This window comes from Zootermopsis nevadensis, unplaced genomic scaffold (genome assembly GCF_977971745.1).
Source record: "Zootermopsis nevadensis isolate Lab colony 2312 unplaced genomic scaffold, Znev_1.0 Znev_ptg000007l, whole genome shotgun sequence".
In the NCBI taxonomy this organism is placed as follows: domain Eukaryota; kingdom Metazoa; phylum Arthropoda; class Insecta; order Blattodea; family Termopsidae; genus Zootermopsis; species Zootermopsis nevadensis.
The window spans coordinates 15,066,509-15,084,217 of NW_028259139.1; the positions used below are offsets into that span (position 1 = coordinate 15,066,509).

The 17,709-nt window shown below is 40.8% G+C and overlaps 1 protein-coding gene across 3 annotated transcripts; it reads right to left on the reverse strand.

Annotated features, from left to right (window-relative positions):
• Positions 1-3,629: 3,629 nt before the first annotated feature.
• On the reverse strand, positions 3,630-17,151 carry LOC147874636 (kelch-like protein 10). Of its 3 annotated transcripts, none has more exons than XM_087344438.1 (10): positions 16,941-17,151; positions 14,575-14,762; positions 13,017-13,268; positions 11,361-11,640; positions 9,437-9,673; positions 8,423-8,592; positions 7,954-8,105; positions 6,393-6,554; positions 5,218-5,419; positions 3,630-3,769 (listed from the first exon to the last, which is right to left on the reverse strand). In XM_087344438.1, the coding sequence occupies exons 2-10, from the start codon at positions 14,757-14,759 to the stop codon at positions 3,673-3,675; spliced, it is 1,737 nt and encodes a 578-aa protein (XP_087200564.1). In that variant the 5' UTR covers positions 14,760-14,762; positions 16,941-17,151; the 3' UTR covers positions 3,630-3,672. The 3 variants fall into 3 exon arrangements, with proteins under 3 accessions (XP_087200564.1, XP_087200563.1, XP_087200565.1); XM_087344437.1 differs by having other exon boundaries at positions 7,936-8,105; XM_087344439.1 differs by lacking the exon at positions 6,393-6,554 and having other exon boundaries at positions 7,936-8,105.
• Positions 17,152-17,709: the final 558 nt, after the last annotated feature.

The following is a 17,709-nucleotide window of genomic DNA, read 5'->3' on the forward strand; positions in this document are numbered from 1 at the left end:
ATTTCAATAAGACTTCTTGAGCAGAAAATACTGGGATGCTGGGAACGACACGTTCTTCAAGTGCCTGAGCACTGAGGGTCCCAACTTTTTCGTTGGCTTGATCTATAGACAATCGGTAGGACTCCATGGACGATGGATCGGCCCTTCGCAAGGCCTCTACCTGTACACAGGACAGCACGACACAGAGAAACGCGGACAAACATCCATGGCTTGAGTGAGATTCGAACCCACGGTCCCAGCGACCAAGCGGCACAAGGCCAACGCCTCAGACCGCGCGGCCACTGCGGACCCCTTGAGCAGAAAATAGCGAGGAGAAATAATTTTTCCTTCATTGCTGCAATCAATATTTCTCTTTTTATTTTTTAGTAGCTCCTACATCAATTCCCAGTTTTCTACATTATTTTCGTAAGGTACTTGATTAAAATTAATGTCTTCGTCATGGTTGTAATCAACTGCAAACTACAGACAACTCTTGGTTTACGATCGTTCCATTTACGAACAATCGCTATAAAGAACGTCACAAACCATTCAAAACTCCTTAATGTCGCCAATAAATAGAGTTCCTTGTAAAACGAAATGACAAACGTATAACTAACTAACTAACTAGATGGCTTACCGAACCCGAAGGTTCATCACCGAATTAACCAAAGCCCTCCACCGGACCCTGTCCTGGGCCAACAAAATCCAGTTTCCTTCAACTCCTATCTCCCATAGATCCCGCCTGAGATTATCCTCCCATCTACGTCTAGGTCTCCCCAGCGGTCTCTTCCCTTCAGGTTTCCCAACCAGTACCCGGTGCACACCTCTTGTCCCATCCATGCGCGCTACATGTCCCGCCCATCTCACTCTTCTCGACTTAATCACCCTCACAATACTGGGGGAGCAGTACAGATTTTTAAGCTCGTCATTGTGCAGTTTTCTCCACGCCCCATCGTCTTCCCTCTTAGGCCCAAATATCCTCCTCAACACCCGATTCTCAAACACCTGCAATCTGTGTTCCTCCCTCTGAGTGAGAGACCATGTTTCGCACCCGTACAAAACAACAGGCAAGATTATTGTTTTGTATACTTTAATTTTCAGGTTCTTAGAAATCAGACGGGAAGACAAAATATTTTGGACTGAGAAGTAGCAAGCATTTCCGGAATTTAGTCTCCTCCTAACTTCCTCACAAGTATCATTTTGATTTGTTATTGTTGTTCCCAAATATTTGAACTTTGTAACCCTTTCAAAGGATTTATTAGCTACCCTAAGATAATTTTGCCCGCCTGTCTTCTGATGACGAGATACTAACATGTACTTAGTTTTTTCTGAATTTACTTCCAGCCCCACTTGTCTACCAGCCTCTAGTAAAACTTCTGCGTTCCTCTTTATTGTATTTATATCGTCCCCCAATAAATTAACATCATCAGCATATGCCAATAGCTGATGTGTCCCGTTCAATTGCAAACCCTCCTGCCTACCTTGGACCTTCCTGATGGCGTATTCTAGCGCAAAGTTAAAGAGCAAGGGAGACAAAGCATCTCCTTGTTTTAGACCGTTCTTGATGAGGAATGTCTCAGATACATATTTACCTACTCGAATTTTGCTGCAGGTTTCATTTAAGCACATTTTTATTAGACCCACTAGCTTCTTTGGTATACCAAATTCAATAAGAATATTATATAGCACTTCTCTCTTCACAGAGTCATAGGCTTTTTTGAAATCTATAAATAACTGATGTACAGTCCCACCGAACTCCCATTTTTTCTCTAGTATCTGACGAATGCAAAAGATCTGATCAATCGTTGATCTGTTTCGTCTGAACCCACACTGATGATCCCCAATAGTTTCATTCGCATATGGGGTTAATCTTGCCAAAAGAATGTTGGATAGAATTTTGTATGAGGTTGATAGCAGCGATATTCCTCGGTAATTACCACACTCAGTCTTGTCCCCCTTCTTATAAATAGGAATAATTATGGATTCCTTCCATTGATGTGGCATCTCTTCCTTATCCCAAATTAACTGAATAAGCTTATGGATCCTCATATGCAACCCTTTGCCACCTGCTTTAATTAATTCGGCCGGAATCTGATCAATTCCTGGAGATTTATAACTTTTCAACTTCCCAATGGCTAGTTCCACTTCATCTAAGCTAGGTTCTGGCACCAACAGTTCAGCTGTATGCATTTTAATCTGTCTAATATCACCAGTATTATGAACATTTAAGAGCTCGCTAAAGAAATTTTTCCACCTATTCACAATTTTTATTGGATCTGCAAGCAAATTGCCACTATCATCCTTTACCAAATTAGTCTGGGGTTGATATCCTTTCTTAAAGTTATTAATGCCTCTGTACAGGTCTCTGATGTTTTTTTCCTTATTATTTGTCTCAAGTTCAGCAATTTTGCCCTTCAGGTATTCCCTTTTCTTAGTCCTAAAGGTTCTACTAGCCTCACGTCTCACGTTACATAGATTATCCGCATTTGTTTTGTTTGGGTTCTGCAACCATTGAAATTTTGTTTGCTTCCTTCGATCTATTAATTTTGAACATTCTTCATCAAACCACGGTTTATTTTGCTTTCTCCTGTAGTATCCTAGTTTCTCTTTTGCTGAAATTTTGATGCAGTTTCTGACATTTTCCCACTCCCTGTTGATGTCCACACTTTCATTATCCTCATTTGTCTCTAAAATTTGAAACCTATTCGAAATTTCAACTTGATATTGTTCCTTTGCCTCTCCCTCACTTAATTTTTTCAAATCAAATCTTTCTGTGTCAAAATTTTGTTTAGTTCGTCTACTTACTGAAAGCCGCTCCCTCACTTTTGCTACCACCAGATAATGATCAGTGTCGCAATCTGCTCCTCTGAATGATCTCACATCAATTACATTTGTCTGCCTTCTCTTATCTACTAAAACATGATCTATTTGATTGTGTGTTCTGCCATCTGGAGAAGTCCAAGTGTATTTATGAACATCACGGTGTGGAAATTTTGTACTTTTTACAATTAAATCTTTTGACGTAGCGAAGGTCACTGCTCTGACGCCATTATCATTACTAAGTGCATGGAGACTCTCGCTGCCTATTGTGGGTTTGAAGACATCCTCCCTCCCAATTTTTGCATTGAAATCTCCTAGCAGAATTTTCATGTGATACTTGCCAAATGTATCAAATACTGATTCCAATTCTTCATAAAAGCTATCCTTGATATCATCGCTTTTGTCTTCAGTTGGGGCATGAACATTAAGGACAATGATGTCGCACCAACGTCCTTCCAAAATTACGTAAGACAACCTGTCACTAACAAATTCTACTCTCTTAACTGCTGCCCTAATTCTGCTATGAACAAAAAAACCCGTCCCTAGCTGATGATTGTCATTCCCCTTTCCATAGAATGACAAACGTATAGTGAACATAAATGTAAAATTTAAATAAATAAACTTTAAACATGTATTTATTACAATAATTATCAGAAAATTTCTATTTGATAATTAGTACATTTTTTTTAATGTTTTTAAATGACTGCTAACGTATACAATAAGTATCGTAAAAGGCCAGGATTCCAAGACACACATAACGAACAAAGACTTATAACGAACGACGTCTTGGAACGGAACTCGTTCGTAAACCTAGAGTTGCCTGCTTTCTCACCCATTCCTCCTTCTTTTGCGTTTATTCTCCATCAATTTGTCTCAGTGCTTGTAGGCGTAGTCGCCTGCATTCGGTAAGGCCTTGATGACACAAGTCGACATCTCGAATCTACGAACATTCATGTCTGTCACCGGATACCTGCGATTTGAAGTATTAAAAGTGAAAACAAACCCTCTTTCATCAACCATCAGTATTATCTACACTCAAGACAATTTTTATCACATTTCACTGACACAGTTACAGAAAACATGCGATGATGTAACTCACGAAGGAATGCGTCTTCTATCATAAATAATTTATTTAATATAAATTTAACAGAAACGTAATTTGAATGTCAGTGCATTTATGTAAAGAAATTATCCATTTTCTTAAAAATATCTTTGTGAGTCGTAAAATGTGTTGACCTAAAAATATCCATGTCTGATGGATTAGCTCTGTCTTTGGTTAGAATGGAAAACTGATTGAAGCTAAGGGCACAGGCTTCCACCGAAATGTCGTTGCTTGTATTTTGTTTCCAGACAACCTTAACAAAAATTCTCCCAATCGGAATTCAATGCACGATTCCCACACCATATTTCAGAACAGTTCCCACGTAAACGTTCTTCTACTCAGATGCACATAGAACACCGGCCAACGCGCTATTATAAAGTAATATATTTTATTACATCAAAATGGAGGGAGAGGTTACCACTATTTTAAGACGCTGTCAAATTACTTGTGTTCTGCTCTAACTACGTTTGCTATACTTCATTAAGCCATTACCTTCTGTTAGAATAATAAATTTAATCATAAATTTTATTTGGAGAGATACGCGTGTCTTATTTGAGACATGCGCCCATGACAATATTTCCCTCTTTTAGCAAAACATTTTCAAAAAAAAAAAAATTCTTCCACCAAAAGTAGTTCTGGAGAGGTTCTGCTAGACGTAAAACAGACAAAAACCAAAATCAAATGGATTTCTGTGGGACTTCTGGCTCTTTCACAAACAAGTATGAAGAAATTTGTCTTCTGGGATGTTTTTGGAGCTCCTTACCAACTCCGTCAACAGATGGCAGGAGACTGCATGGTCAAACACTCCAGGAGACAGCCATTTCCAAAAAAAATTCCAGCAGAAATGGAGACATGAGACGGTAGGCGTCGTTAAACCGGAAATTGGCCTAACACTTCGATGAAAGCCGAAGATTTTGGCGATGCTGATGAGCTGAACGCCAGAAACTTCCTGCCCAAGAGAGTGCCATTGGTCAAAGAAACTTGGTCAAAGAGCCTCTTATTAATGCAGTTACAGCTTACGTCTGATTAGCATTTCCTATTCATTCGCCCTCTGCTTTAACCAATCAGCTTCACCGTAACTTCGCCCTGCCTGTTTTAATTCTACCCCTTCCACTCAAACACTTTTCGCGCGTTTATTCAAGGCCCTGAGTAAGCAGGAAGTACCTCTGAAACGTCGGTCACTTTCTTCGACACTACAAGGCGCAGTATCCGCAAGATCGCGGTTATTTTGACCGGAAATGATTCACTTCCTAGCGCTTTTCGAAAGTAACAGTCTGTGATTATACAGCCCTGACCAATCAAACAAAGAAACAAACCATTGATTTTCCTTGTCATTGAAATATGCGACGTGGAAGAAGTCCTTCTTATAACGTGTACCGATGACAAAGATTGTGTCGTCCATCACTTCTGCGTCGAGTTTATATGCATAGAAGTTCATGTAAGGGATCTCGGTCCACGTGTCTTCTGCAGGGTCATACTTTTCGGTACTGAGCTCGGATGAATTCCAGTTGTGTCCTCCTGCACACACACATTCAGTAACAGGTCACAGGATATAAAAAAGCTGCCAAAAAATAAATTATTCTAACTCTATTCAGCGGAGCCCTTCTTGATATTTATTACTCTATCACCTGGCCTCGAAACGTTTGGCCTTTATGGAGCCACAAGATTCATTACCATATTCACAAAAGTCGGTAGTTGAATTCTTCTCACATCCTCACATCCTTAAAAACATTTAAACATTATCCTTCCTTTTAAGGCTATGTATCACAAGTGGTATCTTACCTTCAACATTACCAATTATAACTTTCTAGAGGTTTGTATTATTCGTAACTCCAATGATTCACATCCCGCCCGTCTTACCCAACGGACGTTGCGCTCTTAAAATTTGTAATTCCGTAAACGGAACGAATGAATGAAATATAACGAAGAAAGTTCATTCCCTTTTGCAGTATTAATTTTAGTAGCAGGACCGAAATTAAGGATAAAATAGCTAAAATATTATTTTCGTTCTTGTAGCTTCAAGGAAATTGAGCCTAACATCTGTTTTCTGCTTCATGAAACTGCGTGCGAAAATAGCGCCCAGGAATAGACGCAAGATACACTGTTCAAAACGGCGTTACACACACAAGTGACGAAAAGCAAACACTGCGAAGGGACTGCTTTAAACCATTGGCTTTTTGTGAATAACAGCGCGGCAAACTGAAATTTCCTTGCCACAATAACAAAATATTTGCATTTAAAACTGGGACTGTGTGACAAATGGGGCATACGTTAGTTGAGATACCACAAGAGATTATGCGTTGTTAGTTAGTGGTCTTTGTGGAGAATGTAATCGAAACCAAGAATCGAGGTTAAAATTGCTGACAAATTAACTCTGTAATGAAAGGAGAAAATTGCTATTCATAAAATCTCAGTCTCTCAAAGAAAACCAGGAAAACATTTCACAATAAGAAGTTCTGTAAGAAAGATAGAGGAGCATCAGAGTTCTCACCTATGGCGTACAGACAGCCGTGGAACGCGGCGCAAGAAAAAAACGTACGTCGACAAAGCATTGGTGCAACGAACGTCCATTGGTTGGTGTCCGGGTCATAAAATTCCACCGAGTTTATCAAACAATGTATAATATTAAAGCCACCAGCGACGTATATTTTTTCTGCAAAAACAAATTAGCTATATAAGACTTGAGGTTCTCACAGCGGTGAATATGAAGATTTCTGTCTTCTGGGTTATTGCGCTGTGTAGTCTGGTCGATGTTAACCAACGTTTCAGAGGTCATACTGCCTCCGTCATCAGGGCGATGAATATGCCAATAGGGTGTGAGGAGTTGGATTTTATAGGCAGGGACGTGAAAGGTGTAGCCTGCCCCGAGCAAGAGTGCGCCGCCAGAACCAACCAGACCAGTAACTCGGCCCCTTTCAGGGCCTTTATCCATACAACTACACTCACCTTTCTCTCTCTACTTTCTCTCCCTCTCCCACCCTCGCCCACGTGCTACCATTGGTCCACTCCCATACCTGCTCCCATTGGCTCGGGGCAGGCTACACCTTTCACGTCCCTGCCTATAAAATCCAACTCCTCACACCCTATTGGCATATTCATCGCCCTGATGACGGAGGCAGTATGACCTCTGAAACGTTGGTTAACATCGACCAGACTACACAGCGCAATAACCCAGAAGACAGAAATCTTCAAATTAGCTATAATTAAACTGGTCCATACAGAGCACAGACATGGGACAATTCGTACTTAAATTTGTAAATATACTAATGATACTGTATTTAATGTCCCCCTTCATATGACAGAAACTGCACAGACACGGCTGTCTCTGTTCATATGTTTCTTCATTTCGAAAGCAGACAATCAGCTTGTCAAAGGAAACGAGCCTAACTGATAAAATTTAATATAAACAGCATAAAGTGTTTACATTAACTCACAATGGAAAAAATGGTAAGTTACATCTTCTGTGAAACGAGTTTTATTAAATTTGGTATCAGAGATGTACGGTACGAGGTGCCAAGCGGTGCTCTACATTTATAATACAATGTGCTGTTTACATGAGATTATTAACTGTCTCAAAAACATATTACATCTGTATTATTTGAGAGCCCGTTTCATAGTTTTATGGTTGTTTGAATTCATTCCTAATTTAAACTACAGACGCGAAGACGATGTACAGGGACAGCTTACAAGAGCAGAAGAAACCATCACGCACTCAGAACTTCAAGCCGTTGCAGTCTGTGAAATAACGTAGTACGTAGCACGGATAAAAGAAAGAGATAATAAAATAATATGGGACAGTGGAGTGGGGGAAAATAAGTTCAAGAGCGAGGAGGAATGCCTTGAAGATGAAGGCATAAATTTCGTCTGAAACGTCAGTTGAAGCCAAACGACGGCCATCTTCGTACTTGCCACCGTGAGAACCTCAAATCCTGCGATTCCTTCAACCGTTCTTGCGTTGTTACACGCTGACAGACAGACAGACGCCTCGCCTTCTGCACTAATTCGTACACTACTGTTTAACAGCATTTACGGACCATTCAGCACAGACGCACTTGCAAGGGATCGCTCTGTGTTCATGGGATTGATCAATGACCACTGGTTCGTCTTGCAGTCGTATCTTTCAGCCGTTTTCTGATACGGATGATACCTCGCACCGCCCATAACATACACTGCACCTCGCAGAACTGCCACACTAAAACTGCATCTGAAACGATAAAAGAACACGCTCTGCTGTGCTCATTTATAGCTGATTCAGATGCATTTCCTCTCGCATAACGCAATTGTTCGCTCTTCATTGTTAAATCTTAACTCAAATAAATTCAAAGGGAAATCGTATTCTTGAAACTAACATTGTCGCAAAAGTCCTACGATCTATTCACACTTTGCTCGATGCTCCTGAATGTGAGTGGTACAATTTTACAGCCCCTGCTCACATTTATATCTTGACTAATAGAGCGACTATCAGTTTTTTAAGAAGGACTCTGCTCCAAGGAGTTCCTTAGTTACAAAGCTGCATCTCACCTTGGGACATTCAGAGGCGCCACTTCGCGACTTGTCTTCGTAACAGCGTTGAAGCAAAGGCATGAACATAAGGTTTCTATGCCGTCGAAACCACCGATGACGTAAATGTCGAAACCGACTACTGCCGTGTCATGGTTGCCTCGCGGACCGATCGAGTCGACTCCCTCCACCTGCAGGAACGACAGGCTTTATGTTTCTTTGGGTCACTTGGTCTACTGAAGTGAAGTCCTTGCATTAAATTTCAAGCGACCAACCACCGGAGCAGAGGTGCAACAGTGGACCGAAATTGCTACACCGTGGTGGGTGGCACGCGACAAAGACCGTGAGAAATTAACTTCGAGCAATCGTGGAATTATGAGAGGCGGAGGAAACAGGAAGACCCGAAGTGAGCTCAAACATTACCAGTGCTCTCGTCAAGTACGACAGACAAATGTAAAAGTTCTGATTAACAGCTGATATTTGAAGTTCGTAAGATGGCAAAGACAGGTGTTGGTGTATTGGGTTTTATCACGCAAAGCTGGAGGCAGTACGTCCCCCACCCCACCCCAAATAGTGTGTCAGCTTTCTAATCCACGAGGCGTTACCACGCAGATGGCCAACATCGACACTTATCAGTGCTTCATTTATTACGTTGAAATCCACTGACGATCAACGATGTCTAAGATCAGCAGACAGGTTGCCATGACAGTTGAAGTAGGACGCCTATTGTAAACGGTATTTAAGGCAATCTTCACATCCTTCGTCGATTCCTATTAGAACTTCCATGTTAAACATGAGACTCAATATGTGTGTAATTTATTTATTCTTTTTAATTCATGTATTTGAAGCTTCTCTTAAAAAAGTGTTCCCTGCAATGGAAATAAACGAACACGAAATGAAGAGGCTAAGAGGTCCTTGTGATTAATCTTAAATAAACAATTACCTAGTAAAAATAAACAAAAAGGAGGAAAAGTACTTTTTCTCGGAAGCATCATTTAACAAGGGACGGTAAGAGTAGAAATGCGTGCAACTCACCAAACTCCACCGGTCTGCTCGTACGTCGTACGCTTCGATCACATCTGAAGGCTTTCCGTCACGATACCCACCAATAGCAAATAGAATGTCCTGTGGAATTCGGGGGCGGGCAATCCTTGGTGTGACGAATTCCTTGTCTTCCTTCGTCAAACTTTTCACGTCTTCCAGGAATGTGAGCGTCTCCGAGATCACGGGTCTGCACGCCTCATTCTCGGTCACGTACGGGTGCTTTGAAACCTGTTGAACAGTTTAACGTGGATCTTACAAACTTTTAGGAAGGTATTCCATCTTCCATTGCAGAGGAGAAAAGAAATTCACACATAATTTGTTTGGAAACTCACCGAAATGGACTGTGACATATACAGGAAAATATACATTTTGGTTTATGTAACGACGCTCTTAGCAAATTCACAGATTGTGGAGAGAAGCGAAATCAAGATTAAATCGATCTTAGATAAATGTATTGAAATGTTTCTCAACCGAAATTAAATACTTCAGTGAGTGTTGCATTTTGAGTAACATTCAAAATTGTAATTTATTTCTCGACTCTCCCGTGCGAGATGCACTTTGTGACAATCAATTTTTTTTTGATTCGATAACTTTAATTAATCGTCAAAATTACGTAACATCAATAGAAATTTGAGACAATTAGTTGTTTCGAGTTTCAAGGGAGGCAACCTGCTACATGTTGATGGTTGCGTGGAAGGCCCGTCAACACAACAGCGTGTGATTATTGGCTCGATGTCTATTAAGAGCCATTGCATGTTTCGACCTTATTTGTTCATCATCAGGTGGTTCTCCTTAATTGTTCGAAATTAGTAGATAGGAATTCTAAATTGAATGGACAGATAACATTTTCATGGATCCGTGCGATTGTTCACACGTATTCTTAAGAGGTGAGTGGCAGAAATCACAGGGAATTTGACTTGAGGTAGAAACATTTTTTCTCTCGGGTTAAAGCGCATGATGAAATGGAAGAAAGAATATCATAAGTTGTAAGGCTGCTTCGTAGGATGACGGTTAAAAATATTTGAATGTTAAATCTGTCTATGAGTTTGATGCCTCTCGGGTAATTTACTCTCGGAGGTAGAACGAAGTTTTCTTGCTGCAATTTCGAATATCTGTTGCCCCTATGTGGTCAATCAGCTGAGGCTTATCATGCTAAGTGATCTCGGGTTGACTATGTATATCGTCGGAGATGCGTGAAATTATTAGAGCAGCTAAGACACGCTTCTTATGGCAGTAAGAAGTTTGGTTAAGTTGAACGCTGCGCAGAAGACGTGATTAATCCGTTGGAGAGCCTACCTATTCAAGCTGCGTGGACGTCAAAATGTAGTTAACGGTGGAATGCTGTAGTTGAACTGAAACACGTAATCGATCTTAATAAACGCTGAGACTGCAATCAAAGGTCGTAGCGCAGTCGGACTGTCAAACTTATAGACGATGAATAAAAGATTATTAACTCGAACCACATATCTGCATAAAAGGACGAATCGAATATTTATTTTGCACACACACACACACATGCGAGCGTGTTACCAGCGGCATTACTCAGGTAGTTATTGTAATCATGGAAACTAAGGCAAACTGGGGGTTTCTTACGTAGAAAAGTTTGCGCGGAAGAAGGTACTCAAATCATTGTGAAGTTTTCACGTTGTTATTGTAAGATTTTTTTTAACCAGAATCAAAATGTGTCAACAGATTCTGTGAAAGCTAATCAGTATTAAATCTCATGAACATCCGTTCAGACGTCCTCGAGCTGGAACTGCGGACAGACAGACAGACAGACAGACAGACGGGCTTACAAGTGACGATGAGAAAGGCTCACGATTTGCATTAATTGGTTACGAACACGTGTGAATATTTAATTGAAAATGTGGACTTCAATTCCCATAAACATCCACAATTTCAGGGGAATACTGACCTGCTCCTTGAAAAATTGTTCGTCAAGTAGTCCCAGCCTGACGCCCTTCAAAAGGCCCGCGATGTGGCCTTTCCTGTTGTCCAGGTGGTGGTTGATCCACCGGAGAATGCACTCCCAAACAACTTTCTCGTCCTTCACGTTCAGGTCCTCGGACCCGATTATCGCTTGCAGCTCCTCTACAGGCAGTTCCAGCAGTTCTTTGCTCTGCTGAGACACTTCCACGAAGTGGCGCAGAACGAAGCGACGAGCGTGAGGCTCGAGGTCGGCGAAGGAGTGAAACCTGCGACAGCGAGGATAAGAGCCGACTCAGAATCGATCTCCTTCGAAATCTGACACAATTAAACACTACAGCAAGAACTGGATTATCAAGCATTTGCACACCACAGTATTTCGCCTCCAATTTTGACCTTAACCGTTTGAAGTCCGAATGAGCGAGACTGAGAGCAGACACGCGGAGAGGCAACGATGATGTATGCTCCGTTTAACCGGTGCAAAATAAACTATTTTCGGACCTGAAGGTTCCCAGGCAATTCCCGCTCGTCCTCGTGATAAAGTTATAGGTTTAAACAAGGGCATGGCGTACACAAGTGAAGAAGGCAATGAAACGTAGTGTAGTGCAGAATTTTTAGTTCTGGCCTTAACCTTGGCGAAACGACGTTGTGTTAACTGTGTGTGGTAATCCCGTGAAACCTCGTTTAACCGGACTATATGGTGGAACCAAAGGTCGGATTCGCCGATAAGTCGAATATGCTGGGGAAGGGGAACTTGGTCATGGATATGAACAAATAAGTAGAGACTCAATACAGATTTTCCTCGTCGGCGGATGATGCGGGCGAGTCGCATGCACAATCCGACGGCAAAAGTCACTCGTGAGCGATGTTCGAGGGAGTCCCTGTACTAAAGTAGTGAATTTATCAGTCATTCTGTCCATCGCATGAAGTGGAAGTTGTGACGTGATTCTGCCGATGCCAGTGGATTTGCTTGCTATGTTGTCCTGAACAAGAAGGAGTAGGGGTTCATCTTCTAAGGGGACCAGCGGGTTGTTTTTTTATATTGTCCTCATAATAACCAATTCTCTAAATGTCTTGAAGTGCTCATAATAATCATAAAAATCAGGTTGTGAGGTTAGATTAATGAACTGTACCGCGTGGACATCGCATTAAACACTTTCGCCATTAGAATCCAATCGCAAGCAATCTGGTTGAAATTCGGTATCTTAATGCCGGAATCGGATAATCGAGGCTCTGTCTTCAGAGGTTTTCCTGTATGCTGAAATATGTTTGGCTGAAAGTTGATTTTGGTGTTGGGAGGATTGTGTAAGAAGCAAGGAATGCTGCATAGAGAGAAAGAACGAAGATAAGGATTTCGAGAGGAAGACAGATTTAATTATGACCCTGCTATAAGTCGTGATTATGTTATACATGGTGAAATTAGACATCTGCTGGTCATTATGACGATGAAAGCATTCGCAGTTAAATCAGAATATTTAAATTACAGACACATTAATAACAAAATGCCAACGCATTATAATTCGCCCAGTTCTCAGTCAGAGGCTTTAATCTCCGACCCGGCACTCGGCTGCTCTCGTGAGTAAAGCTGATTCGCTCCAGCGACGAAGGTTGGCGTCACAGCAAATGACAAATGAACAGAAATTACCTTGCGTACTGCATGATGCTGATACAGTTGTCGGCTTCCATCGTGTTCATGAGGAAGTCGAAGCAGAGTTCAGTAACGTCCGGAATACACAGGTAGTTAGCCGTCTCGAGCAGCTGACACGCGTTGCCGGAGCGGATGTCCACCTCGCGAAAATAAATATAATCCAGTATGTGGGTCATCATGTCTGAGCTGACTCCGCGGAGGAGAACATCAGTCTCCTCACCGGTATGCAGTGTTGTCGTGAAGAGATTCCTGAAAGGTCACGAAGCAGTTGTTGATTTGGAGAAACGGCGAACAGAAAATGACAAGTCATGCGCACAAACTTTAATATTTTGTGACTCACGTAGCCAAATAAAAGTATCCTTTTGTCAATCTGGTGAATGAATTTTTGTTATTTGAATACTTCAAAAACTCTCATATGTATATTAATTTTACCAGATTAACTGCGACAGGGTGAAGAGCTTGCGTTGGGTTAACAGAATATAACTTACAAATCGGAAAGCAAACAGCGAACTTTTGTACTATAGAATAGTCACATCGTTTCTTACATACCCTTGACTCCTTCAAGAGATATCTGAGGTTATAACAACTCCTACAGAAATTTTAAAGCCAACCAGCAAAGTAACACAAAAATTTCAACATACATCGCTGGCTGTACATTCCACTGATTGATCATTTCGTAATATGAAATGTATTTGCACTGTCAAAACATTTACCCGACAATAAACAACTTAAAATAAAGGCCGATGATTATACGCGGCCTTTAAAAAGTGATTACCAACCAGCAAACAATTTCCTATTACAAATTAAGGGATTTGCAGTGCAAAACGAACGGAAAGCTTTGATTGTCGGAAAACTGAAAAAGGGACACAGCTCGAAACAAGTCGTGAGAAAAGTGTGTTGGAAAACAGAAACAATTGTTCACGGTTATAATTCATTCCTCATTTCAAGAACGCAAAGCAACTTTATTTAAAACACAAGCAAATTAACGTATGCACAAATTCTCGAAAGATTCTCCCCTAACAATGAAATATTTCTCGCGACGTTCTTTGTTACAGTTTATTATGTTTCAGACAGCAACACACAGCAGCTCTCAATGTTGTTGGACAATGGCGTGACGAAAGTGCATTATCAACTTCCTTCTGGATTTTGTTGGTCGTATTTATGTATTAAAAGCAAGAAGTTTTGGAAAGGGATTCTATTTCTCCCTCCAGATCGATTGACTGTCACCTTGGTACAACCGCACTTAAAAATTAGTACAAAAAGCTACGTACATCTTCAGGGATGTTGCGTCGTGTTGTCTCGTATAAATTGTCGGACGTTTCATTGGTGCTTACTGTTTCCATCATCAAGGAAAGAAGGCAGTAAGTACGTCTGAAATACCACTTAGTTTCTACGGCGCCGTGAGATTTCATGACAATGAACAATAACAAAAGACAATCAGCCGTATAAAAAAGAGGTTTCTGCATCAAAGGGGATATAACATTTCACATACGAATTGACGTCTATTATGTCCTTATCTAACGTGTTAATCAACCACGTCAGCCAATAAACAAACCTGAAATATTCGCTGCGCATCGACATAATCACTCTGTGGACTCGAAAGACGCCGCCGTCCTCCAACCTCAGCACCGCGTCACACAAGCGGTTCTTCTCTCTCAGCTCGTTCAGAGGGACAAATGTTCCGGTGCACTTACACCGGCCGCCGACTTGGAAACAGCTGCGATGTTGGTTTGACTCCATCTCCTGAAAAACAGTCGATCATGTTACGGGTTTTTCTTCATACTGACGCATGTGCAAATCAACTGAGAGTGACTTAGAGAGAACTCGGTAGTGAGAAGAATATCTAGTCCTGTGAGAGATTTACTGACAAGGGAATGGTGAAAATTGAGTAATATGGAGCTTTATAGATCTATTCATTAATTATTCAATTGTAGGCTGTCAGATTAAGAGTGATGAGATGGGCGGGGCGTTTAGTACACATGGCAGAGACAAGAAGTGCAACTTTTTAATCGGTAGACCTGAAAAAAAGGTCACAATGAGTTGCTGGGATAATATTAAAATGCGTCTTATAGAGGTGGGGAATTAAGGTGTGGATTGACTTCATCTGCTTGTGGATGTGGGTTAGAGGCGGAGTTTTGTAAACACGACATGAAACTTCATGTTTCATAAAAGGCGAGGCACGTGATTACATGGGCTACTGTTAGATTCTCAAGCAGGGCTTCGGTTCGATGGACTCAGTTTGTTTCTTTGTTACAGGAACGCCTGTTGAGAATAAATACAAAATGACAAAGCTGTAAATGTGACTGATATAACTAACTTCATAGGCGGCTTACAGAACCCAAAGTTTCATCACCGAATTAACCAAAGCCCTCCACCAGACCCTGTCCTGGGTCAACGAAATCCAGTCTCCTTCAACTCCTATCTCCCATAGATCCGGCCTGAGATTATCCTCCCTTCTACGTCTAGGTCTCCCCAGTGATTTCTTCCCCTCAGTCTTCCCAATCAATACCTGGTGCACACCTCTTGTCCCATCCATGCGTGCTACATGCACCGCCCATCTCACTCTTCTCGACTTAATCACCGTGAAGACGTGACTGATATAGGCAATATTAAGTCATGCCGCGTGTTTGTCATTACTCGCATACATTTAAATCTTCTTATATGTAAACTACGTAGACATTACGTATAAAATATCAAGTAATCTATAGAGTCTTAGAAGCTTCTACTCTGGTGAACCGATTTAAAGAAATTACGACAAAAATATTCCATAGAAATTGCGTGACCTTTGATGCAGAAACAGATAGTTAACAAATAAATTTTGGATAAAGAACGCTACACCGTTTCATAAGCATAACATTTTCGAGTACTTCTCTCTTTGTAGAACTAAAAGTGCTTAAGAGCTTACGTGATTAAGGACTTTCCTTCCTAAGTTACACATTTATATATACTACAAGCACAAAATATATATTAAATTTATCAAATGAACGCGAGATTTACAGTTGGGAACAGTCACAAAAGCAGTTCGTTGTTCTAACGCATGCGTAGATCAGGCCTACATCACGCTACTCACACACTGCAATGTACAAGATATTCTATGGTACTCGGCTCGTCAAAGAATAGCCCACTTCCTTTACTGAATCAGAAGGTTCATTATCGTGTTCACAAAAACCCGCCACCGGGGTCTATCCTGAGCCAGTTGCATCCAGTTCGCTCCATCGAGTCCCATCTCCCTAAGATCCATCTTAATGTTATCCTCCAACCTACGCCGTGGTCTTCCCAGAGGTCTCCTCCCTTCAGGCCTTGTAAACACCCCTCCCCTACCCACCTCCCCCTAACAAAATCTTGTGAGGAGCTCGTCATGCGTTTTTCTCTATTATCTGTCCCACTCCCGTTTTGGGTTCTAACATCTTCCTCAACACTCTGTTCTCAGAGACCCTCAGTCTATGTTTCTCGTTTTGCACCCATAAATACTTTGCACTCATTGATAGCAAGCATTCCCCGGATTTAATCAGCTGTTGTATGGAGATAATAAAAGGGAGATTTATCGATAATTAGGCTTGTAAATCAGAAATAAAAATTCTTAGCAGTTCCCTAAAACGCTTTAATAATGTCGATGTATCAAGAAATGTAAAGTGATAGAATTATTATTCAGAATATGTACCCCACTTCTTAGCATCCATATATTTTTATTAAGATTCTGGGCTACAAAACACATTATTATTCTTTTAAAATTGTAAAATGTTAATTGCCCACTGGAATATCCTTTCACTATCAATGATGCCGTGAACAAACAGAAGTCAATGTAATATTACTTGAAATTGCGTTAAAAAGAAGACAAGACTAATTCTCTTACACGAATTCACAAATGCAGATGAAAATATTAAATGTGATGAACATTAATAATAAATAGGAATCCCTTACCTCAAACTTTCTTCAATTATAAGAGACCACGACGTCCACCGGCAATTATCAATTTAATCAAAATTTAAAGAGCTGAGGGCAGTTTCACAGATTTCTTAACAATTCTTATATAGGACAAGTAATTGTGATATTCTAAAAGGATTTCAACAGCACAAAATTGTCTACTCTACGACGCACTTCTTCTACAAGCGATTCACAGCTCAGCTCTTTCCGCAATAACGAAAGCGGATTGTTGAGGGCAATAATGAAACAACAATGCTGAGTAAACAGATGACGTAACAATTTGTTTCTTCGGTGAAAGAGTGGAGTGCAATACGGTTCATTCAGGCAATTATACAGCATGCATAATAAATGAAAAAAGAGCCTTACGGCATGATCAGCCAAGATTGTTGCAGGTGTCGGATAGAAATTCCAATGCCTTTTCTTGCATTGTTATACACGCAGGTGTTCACATAAGGGCTGACCATTGTCGGTCCATATTTACACATTGTTGGTAGTTAAAGAAAAAGAGAAATACTCTAACTTACAATTTGGTTACATTCAATCATAAATGTAACAAGTAAATAATTAATACTAGGTACTTTTCCTATAAGAGAATAAATTTAAAAATGTTCGGAAGAGACGTGAAGGAAAAACTGCAATTTCATTCGCCCTTATTTAAAAATAGCGCTCGGTTTCAGTGTAATTGATTAATTTTGAAGATGATTTTTGAGGGGCCCGGGCGCCGTTGAGCTTATCGCCCCTGGGCCAGAGAAAAATGTTTCCTTCT